Source organism: Meleagris gallopavo, chromosome 16, assembly GCF_000146605.3.
Source record: "Meleagris gallopavo isolate NT-WF06-2002-E0010 breed Aviagen turkey brand Nicholas breeding stock chromosome 16, Turkey_5.1, whole genome shotgun sequence".
Taxonomy (NCBI): domain Eukaryota; kingdom Metazoa; phylum Chordata; class Aves; order Galliformes; family Phasianidae; genus Meleagris; species Meleagris gallopavo.
The window spans coordinates 11142713-11152312 of record NC_015026.2 but is presented as its reverse complement, the minus strand read 5'-3'; the positions used below and the strand labels follow the sequence as shown (position 1 = coordinate 11152312).

General features: G+C 43.4%; 1 protein-coding gene across 1 annotated transcript; it reads right to left on the bottom strand.

The window, feature by feature from the left end:
- Positions 1-6: 6 nt before the first annotated feature.
- Positions 7-6302, bottom strand: LOC104913437. The gene is made up of 3 exons (XM_010719658.3): positions 5851-6302; positions 974-1650; positions 7-825 (listed from the first exon to the last, which is right to left on the bottom strand). Exons 2-3 carry the CDS (start codon positions 1604-1606, stop codon positions 760-762), a joined length of 699 nt encoding a protein of 232 aa, XP_010717960.1. The 5' UTR covers positions 1607-1650; positions 5851-6302; the 3' UTR covers positions 7-759.
- Between the last annotated feature and the right edge of the window lie 3298 nt (positions 6303-9600).

The window sequence follows — 9600 nt, the reverse complement described above, 5'->3', positions numbered from 1 at the left end:
AGAAAAACAGGAAAAAAAAAAAGGGAAAACCCCGTTCTGTGTGTATATGTGGTACAAGCAAGCTGTGAAATAGACTTGCAGTATCACTATTTTGGAATTGTAATGGACTCTTAACCCCTACTTCACTGCTGTTGTTACTGGAGTTAAGCAATGTTACAAAAATATGAGTGGCTTGTAGGGCAGGAAATCCCAATCCAAAGAGGAAGCAAACCTGAGCAAATGCTTTGGCTGCAGATTTTTACCTCAGCTCAAAGTTGGTTTGGGATATGTTTTGGTGTCCATCCTCACTAAGGCATTGGTTCTATTACAGAAGCATACTTCTATGGCTGCAATACTTTCTGCTCGCTTTTGAAGTAAAATGCAAAGGGAGGAGATGAAAAAAATATTTACACACACTTAAGCACAGACCCCCAAGTCCTACGTGTTTCTACATGCTGGGTCACTGCAGATAGCAGACTAAATACACGTTTCTCTCAGTCCTGCTAGCTATGCGATAGCCCAAGTTTGGGATCAAAAGAAAGAACAATTGTCCTTTACAAAGAAGAAAAACCGTAGAAGTAGATCGAGAGCTCTTAGAAGAGCAGGTGTTACTGAGACATCATTTCAGGGCTTGTGGGCGTTACTGGGATGTCAGGGTGGCTGGTGGTGCTGGGGGCCCTTCGGCAGCTCCGTATGACTTGAAGTATTCTGTCCTTGCATGGTTTGTGCAAACAGAGTATGAGTACCAGGCTGGCACAGCTCTCAGAGAACAGTACTATTTCAGCAATATTCATCACGAGCTCGTCCTTTGGAGTTCCAATGCTCTTCTGTAATTTCAGTGTTGTCCTGAAGAGAATCATAATGTTGTAAAACAGACGACATATAAATGTGGTTATGCTTATAATGAACACAGCAAGGTAAGTACGGATGTGCTGTTGTAAGGCTGGAGCTTCAGCAGGGGCTTTTTAGCAAGGAGGGTGATAAAAGAGAGTACCTGAAGAAATGATGGGATTACAAATCCAAAGGTGAATTTAACGATCTCGTATTCAGGCCATGCAAATAATGGATCTAGCTGGCAGTCTGTTTCCGAGTGGTAGTTATCTGTGCCAACCAGCAGTGCCTGTGTCAGTGCCAAGCAGAAGGCACATAGCAGTATGCATCCAACACACAGCATGGGACGCTGGGTTACTGTGCTCAGAGCAGTCCTTGATGGAAATCTCTTCAGTAACAATATGAGGAGCAGCAACATCAAAGAGTGCTGAGAGCTGAAATAACTGAAGTTGAAGAGAAATGACAGAACGCTGCAGGCCAGGTGGGTCGCCCTTATGTAGTCAGGTCTGTTGATGACTGTGAATGACAGCAGAATCATCATAATGTTGCTGATGGTGAAGTGTAGGAGAAGCGGGTCTGAGTGTTCCATGGCTTTGTTCTGCACGTAATTCTTTATGAAAATGACCAAAATGCACACGCCAGCTATCAGTCCTGTTGGCACAAAGAAGGCAATGTAACAGTGCATAAGTCTGGATATGACGTTTTGTGAAGCTATGAATGCTTCGATTTCTTCCAGGGAGGTGGAAGCCAGGCTCTTGCTTGGGTAGCTGATCCACGTCATGTTGTGAGCACTCATCCTTTCTGCACAGCCTGCTTGTTCCTGCCCGGGGGAGGTAGAAACTGAAATGGAAAAGGAAGGAGAAACAGGTGTTAATGCACACTTGGCAATGTGTTTTCATTTCTGCATTACGTACTTTGCAGAAAATCGTTATTTTTTGCACATGCTCAAGCATGAGAAAATGATCAGCAGTGCTCATAAGCCTCCCAGTGAAGTTCTGCCATAGAACGATTTTTTGCAGCTGAGTTCTGGGCTCCTGAGATTTAACAGTAACACGGATGGGCTGCTGGCTCTTAGTGATGCTGGGATATATTGATACAGTACTTCTGATACCTCTCCGTGTTTGGAGGATCCATCTGAAGCCAATAAGCCTCATAGGGAAACATGTACTCAAGAAAAACCCAGTGTAATAGATACATGTATATATGTTTTATGTACCACGAAAAGCAAAATTGAGACACTTTCTTGTGCAGGTTGGTTGGGAAAATAACAGACTCAGTAACAATTTATAACAAGAGTGCTACACTCGCAGCTGTACTTAATGCATCTTTCCTCCAAGTGACTCCGGTGATTTTAACTCTTACAGTGGAAGTAACTTTAAATTGGTAAAAGTTCATGAAGATGCACGGATGTTTTTAGGCAGTGCTCATTATAGATAAGTCAGTGTCCTAATGCTGTTTGGCAGTTCATTTGTGGTTGTTGCCTCTGACACTACTTCACATTTCTGATATTTTTAATCTCTCCTCAAAATTGGAATTCTAATACTTTAATTCAAAAAGTTGACTTATCGAAGTGACTCTGATTAAGTGTATATATATAATCTTATGTAATTATAATTGCATTTCTATAAAACCATAGATTTATGTTTTGATTGAGCAGCGTTCTTTCCCTCTCCTTGAAGTCAGAGTTTTCCCTTTCTGGAGGTGCTGTTCCGGGGCAGGAATGCAGGACATGCATGGGGAAGTTCCACATGCCACAAAGCAGCAGTTGGCTTTGGTTCGTGTAGATTTAGATGCAAAGTATTTGGGGATAAAGCCCAATATGCTGGGCTTTAAATACCAGTAAATTCCTCATTAATCAAGCAGTTGCCATGCAGCTTTTACGTTAACTGCATAAAAGTGTTTGTGCTGCGTAGTCACTGCAGCCATGGAGCTTGTCAGGCCTCCTGGCTTCCATCTGCTGCTTTGATTTCTCTTCATTGCCTGGAAATCTGAAGGCCACCAATGTCTGACTTCTACAATGCATCTCTTCTTAAGTACTGAGGAGAAGTCTCCTCAGTGAAGCAAGCAGTGTAAGTCAAATTTTGACCTTCCATTAAAAGAGAGGTGTGAAGCATAGCCTGATCCAGTGCCAGGATTGCAGAGACGTGAACCCCTTGAGCATCCCCAGAAACCTTCCTGCTCTTATGGGAAGGCAGCATCCCACACAGTACTTTCAGGAGGTTAAGAAACACTTCTGCTTTGAGCAGCTCTCCTGCCAGAGTCTCCAGGGGTCACCTTCCAGTCCTGTTAGCCCTGCTGCAGAACCAAGCATTTCCATGGAGTTCTGGCTCTGTGAAGGTTTCCATTATCTTTCTGACAGCTTCTGCCCCAGGCTGCACTTGCTGGCCTTGCAGAGCATCGCAGAGTAGCAGAATTGCCAAGGAGACAAAGGAAGCAACTTCAGGTTTCACAGGAAATCATATGACAGGAAAAACAAGGTGCCAAAACTTGCTGAAATGTGCTCAGGATCTGACTTTGCTTCTGATACTGGGTTCATCTTTGAAGGTATTTCTTTTTAATTTCCTCCTTGCTTCAAGGGAAAATAACACTGCAACTATAGAAGTTAAAGTTTTGCAAATTCCAGAAAATTATCCATATTACCAAAATCTTGCCAAAGCACCGAGCTGCTGGCAGCTCTGCAGTGTTCAGTCTGTACGTGCAGGACGCTTGCTGGAAGTCAATCAAGAGTTTGTGCAGGAGGAAAATAGCTCCATTTTCTGTTGATCATTGCTAGCAGTTGTAGTATACTCTGCAATCCTTGCAGGCTAGTCAAATAAGATTAAAGTTTATAGTGCAGATTGTTACTCTTTCTTAAGTTATTCCAAGCACTGTCTCTATTCTGCTTTTAGAAAGTCACAATGATAATGTCAGACTATTCTCTTATTTGATTTTGATGCCTCACTAAGTGTTTGAAAGAGAGCAAATGGCAGTTTTGCATTCTGGATGTGCTAGGAAAGACTTGTGTGCCCATGGTTGCAAACAAACGTGCCTGATATTTCCTGCAAGCTAATACTGGTATGCTTTTTCTCTGCAGTGCATTCACACAGATATGTATTCCTGCTGTATCCCCTAACGCTGCTTGTTTTCTGCCATGTCTTGTCTCCTTATGCCTTCCTGGGGAAATGGCTCTTAGCAAGGAGTGCTGCTCGTCACCTCCTGCAGTTGCTGTGTTGGCCCTTCTGGCTGAGGCCCTGCCAGCAGGCCCCCCATCCCTCACATCCTGCAGCTGGGGCTGAATAAAACTGGGACAGATGCTGTAACCTTTCTGTGCATCTGTTTGTATCAGAGCTTTTGAGAGCCCTTCAGCCTCAGCGCTTCTCTACCATAGGAAACAACGGTTAGAAATTCTAAGTCTCTACGGTTTTGAAATGTTCCCAATGTTCTGTGTTCATTCCTTGCACTGAACTAAATGTGGTTGCTCCCAGCACGTCACGTTTGTGCTGTGCTTGCTGGGCTGGGCCCTTTTCTGCTTCCTGGAGCTGTCATTGTGCCCTGTAAATGCCTCAGGATGTGAACGAGTTCTTCCTCTCAGCTTATCAGGGGGAGAACTGACTTCATCATCTCTATTTAGGCACTGGTGACTGAGACCAATATCAAAATATCCCATCAGAGCTCTCGTACATGGAAGCTATGGCAGAACTCAGGCCTTTTCCTTGGGTGAATTAATGAGTGAAAGTCACAACACGCTGTTTTCATCATAGTTTCCTGCATTGCCTTTCTCTAAAAGCCCATCCTCTTCCTCCCCTCCGTTTCCTCCCCACTTTGTTTTAATTGACGACCATTTGCATGCTGTTAATCCTTCCTTCATATAGCTTCAATTTTTGTTCTCTGGGGCTTGTCTCTGGCACTGTTTCCCCATTCGTGTCCACTCTGCCTTTTGTGCCAGAGATTGAAGTGAATACATTTAATTTCCACTTTCTGAAGCACAGCTAATGCATTCTGCTTCGCTTCCAATAGATGGAGCTGAGGAAATGAGCACCATGTTCAGAACTAGTTGGAAAAATAGCAAGTTGTGAAAAGTAGCTTTCAGTAGTGAGAGAACCCAGTCTGTAAGGTTCCATTGCTTTCTTACCCCTCCCCCCCCCCCACTGCATTGGATGGTTAACTGCTGCAGATGGAGAGCTTGGTCTCAAGAAAACTTCTGTTTATTTAAAGTCTAGAAAGAAGAGTTCCTAAAACAGGGAGTTTCTTGCTGGCAGCTGAGCTCTCCCTCTATAAAAAGCTTGGGCAGGGCAGTTGGTCTGCCAGCAGCTCAGAGAAGGAGAAAATTCTGTCCCCCCATCATACAGCAGTGCACACAGCACTCCTTGTGTGACTGGGCTTGGGCTGCACCGCCCCGCAGAGACGATGCTGGTGCTTTGGGGGTGGGGGGTTCACACGTGTGAATTTGTCCTTCCTGCGCTGGCTAGGTCTGCCAAATGGTGGGAAAAAAATAAAGAGAGAGGGGATGATTGCAGTGAAATACCACCTTCTCGTTCTTGTAGTGTCACCACAGCAAAATTCCTACGCTTTGGAAGGTATTTGAGGCTAAAGACTTCAGTAACTGCTGCAAAACTGAAAGCTTTTCTTTTCCATTTCCCAGAATATGAATCAGCAATAACTGAGCATAATCTACACCAGCACTGTGGATGTGTTTCCTGCCTATAGAACCCTTACAGCGCCGTTAGGATTATCCAAACATGTCCATCCTTCAGCAGACTGCTCTTAGGGAATTGTTGGAGTCCCTCGTCCACACGAATGGGATTTCATCATCTATCCATGTCAGTTCAGTGGGAGTAATGCATTTAGCAGAAAGCAGTTGTCGGGTTCACTCTGTTTAATGCTCGGCTTTATTCAGCTTTACGAGAATGTTTCTCAGAGACACTATTTCATTTTGCCTCGTTCAAATCTTGTTAAAGAAGCAAACATTAAAAACTTTATAAAAGACAACCACAGCTTCACGATTTGATCCTCTCGTGACGAATAAAACATTGCATATCCGAAGTAAGATAAAGCACTTACCTTTCCAGGAAAATGCTCCACAGATGCAATTAGCTGAGACTTTCACTGTCAGTGGTCAGATGAATTATAATTACTGTTTGGAGGATGTAGCCCTTCCTATTTACGCAGAGAGCAGCGTGTGTATATCACAGTAACTTCTTTTGCTGTCACAAATCGCGACGAAAACTCCGGTGCTTGCTGACTACAAAAACATTCAGTTCTGCAAGGGAAACAGGAACTGGGTTTACATCATTCAAACCGTACACGTTGCATGTTTAGCAAACCTATGATTTTACCATGTGACTTTAAAGTTCAAATTATCCTCTGCAGGGAGATATTTTAGAACAGAAAAGTAGTGTTTGTTGCAGCCATTTCTGAGTCTGTGAGGCCATCCAGTGGAATTTTTTTCCTGCTCATGAAGCAATCCTACACGCGTTAGCCAGCCTTTGCAATTACTTTTTTTGGTAAGTGTGCAGTTTTAATTCCTAGGGCTCTTGAAAAAGAAAAGCCAGTTGAATAAATGCAGATTCAAAGCCCTTACTAAACGGGGCAGCTATGTGACAAGGAGGTACTCTGTGTCACAGTTTAAAAATACAGTGTATTTCTATTTCTGCATGGTTTCTGGCTCTTGGAACACCCCCAGGATTGTGCAAATTCAATGAATTATTTTTCCAGATGCTCTGCAATGACCATGAGGTGTTAAAAGCCACGATTTTGAGTTTGTAATATGTTTTGAATTGGACTAAGCATAAATCTTCTTAGTGACTGCTTAATAGTATTCTCAAAACCTTAGATGGAAATGAGCAAGAAAGGCTTGGCTCATGATTATTCCCATGCACACAGCCTTGTTGCTTGGAAGGCATCAGCTGCACCACGCTTCCTCAAAGGAGCACATCCGTGGCAAAGCATGTTTTTTTTCTAATCTTGTAATAATCTGCTGTAGCTTTGGTCACTGCTTTCTGTCTCCATGGTGTTTTACCTGTTGTGCTTTAGCAAGCTTTATTGAAAAATACGTGGAAAAATCCAAAACACCTCAACAAAATGGAATAAAACCAATGTGCCAGAGTGCAGGGCTCAGAATGGGGCTTGCAGGTTGGCTGGAGGCACAATGTCAGCCTGAGGTTTGTAATTCAGCCTGAGGGTGAGCATTGCTGCTGCAGGCACTTCTCTCAAACCAGATGTGGGTTGCTTCAGGCTCTGTGAAGTAGCTGTGCTCCAAAACAGCTCTTCAGTAGCTCAGCAGCTCTGTGAAATGTGGTTTGCCAGGAGCTTGCACGTGTTGTTCAGAACACCCCAACTCCCACGTAGGCTTTGTTTTCGAACATCTCAGCAGAGTTGTTTGTTGAACTGGGTGCATTGTTTCCCTTTCATTCTTAATAGTGTTTCCAAATCGCTTCTGAAAAGCTTGAAGCTGGCTGGGTGATGTACATGTTCTGTATGGCACAGCTGGTCTGGAGGTGTACCCAAGTCCTTTTTCTTCTGTTGGTATCAATTTCATATAATAGGCAAGGGTAAACGAGCGCAAGTCAGGCAAGTGTGTTTTACTGTTGATTTTCCATGAGCTATGCAAATTTGAAGTGTTACCTTATCCTTTAGATAGGATGTAGGGCTGCACAGGGAATGCACTGAACTGCATGAGCAATCCAGTGGTTATGCTGGAAAGGCAAGAAAATTTTCGGAAGCGTCTGGTCCTCAACTAGGAGACACTAACGTGCCTTTTTGGGTTTCAGAACGGATTGTGTGCACACATGGGGTAACACTGAACAGCCCAGCATCAGCCCAGCTCTGACAGCATGGGGTTCCCCACCAGCACTTGGTTCTGGCTGGGACATCTGCTGGGGTTTGTCTGTTCCCAGTGCACCCTTTGTGACTACCACTAAAATAGAGACAAATCAGTGCCTGCACCAAAAGTTTAAGGATGATTCCAACTCCCTTTATAAAGCTTTATTCTGAGGTAATTAGCAGCCAGTTGGTGAAGGAGGAGTAACTGGAGTGAAGATAAGCCCTAGCACATCAGCACTGAGACTGCATTTCCTGTGTTTCAGTAGCAGCTTTTCTGCTAATGCAAGGTGTGAAGAAGAGCTCTGAGGGAGCTTGTCTTCTAATGAGAAAAATGATACAGAGAGAACAAGAAAAACAAAAAGAGAAAAGCTATTTCTTACACATCCTTTCTTAACAAACAAACAAACAAACAAACAAACAAAAAGGGAAAGCTTACATCTTCAAATTTATGTTCGTGTTTACAAATATTATTCCCTATCATGTGTTATTATCCAGCTGTACCTAAAGGAAAGAATGCTTATCATACTTGGACTTGGGAGCAAGCAGCATGTTACAATTTCAGAATGTGTACACTGATTCAAAGAAGAACATCGGAAAGTGTCCACATTCTATGGGTGGAGAAGTTTGGGTCCTGAGAAATTTGGTGTCCCAAATGGATGGAATAAACTGAGAGCCATAAGAGAAACAGAGCTCAGGAAATCGAGGTTTCCCAACTTCTTACCCCGTGTTCTGCTCTGTTGGTATCCTAACAGCTACGCAGGGTGGTTTTGGCAGCAGCCCAGGGTGCTGTTACTTTTGCAGTTACTGCACTACTGAAAGAAAAGCAAGACATTGCTGTTGTGAGATCAGCTGGGTCTTTTCTTAAACAACGGATCAGTTCAGTTCCGTTTGCTTAAATGATCACAGGGCACAAGTCATGAGAACAGGGGCAGACTAGTGTGGGGTTGTATGAACCTTCAGAAAAGTGCAAAAACAAAGGTGGTTAAATGTCTGTTTGCATTATTTTAGCACTATTTGTATGAGTGATGTTGATTAATGATTAGCACGTGTGTGTGCTCTCAGTGGATGAGGTGAGTGTGGTGATGATGTTCTGTGTGGGGCTGAGGCAGCTTCTCTTGCCTTTCTGATGGAGGGTTATTAAGGAGAGTGTCCCTTTGTTTTGGAATATCCAGTGGCCATTACTGCCCGTTCCTCAGTGTACTGTGATGAAAAGCAGTGTTGTGTTACTGGAATTACAAATTGAGAAACAATCCGCATTTTTCCCTGAAGTTATTTTTCATAAACTATCGTGTATTTCCATCTCAGTTGTTCCTCTAGTGCAATTATCCAACAAAAAATAACCTGGGTGTGGGTGGGATGCTCACCACAGGGAGGCCAGGGGGGTTCAGTGGCTGAGCTGGCTGTGCAGAGCTTCTCTTGGTGGCACTTGGGCCCCATGGGGCTGCTTGTGTCAGTGTGCTGACTGCTGATTCCTGCACAGGGGAGCTGCCTTGGGCTGACATTTTCTTAAATAACCTATTCAGATGTATTATTATTATTATTAATACTATTAGTTGGTTTTTTGTTTGTTTGTTTGTTTGTTTTGAGAAGAGCATCTATTCTAAGTCTTTTGTTATATTGACACACAGGTAGAGAGTCACTCTAAAATTGTTCTTGCTTAGTCAGCTAGTCAGCAGCAAGCAAATCTGAGTCCTTGTCATGGTTTCATGCCTTTGAGGTAACAAAAAGCCAAGCAGAACAGCAATGAAATCTGTACACAAAGCCAGGAGTTGCCAGCTTGGAGAACTGAAGGAGTTCTGCTTGAGGATGAATTTTAGAATAAAAAGCCATGTCTTCGTTTTTTTCTGTGTTCGCTGCATGTTTGTGGGGGTTTTGTTTGCTTTTTGGCTTCCTGATTTCTGGATCTGTAAGTGGAACTGAGATGTGCTGGTTCTGTCATGTAACTACAGCATATGGGCATTTGGATGTGTGGATGCTTTGGGCTCCTTT

Excerpts from the sequence above, each read along its gene's own strand:
- LOC104913437 (XM_010719658.3), bottom strand. The coding sequence starts at position 1,606 with ATGAGTGCTCACAACATGACGTGGATCAGCTACCCAAGCAAGAGCCTG. Across the intron at positions 826-973 it reads TAATCCCATCATTTCTTCAG|GACAACACTGAAATTACAGA; the intron begins GTACTCTCTTTT and ends GATTCTCTTCAG.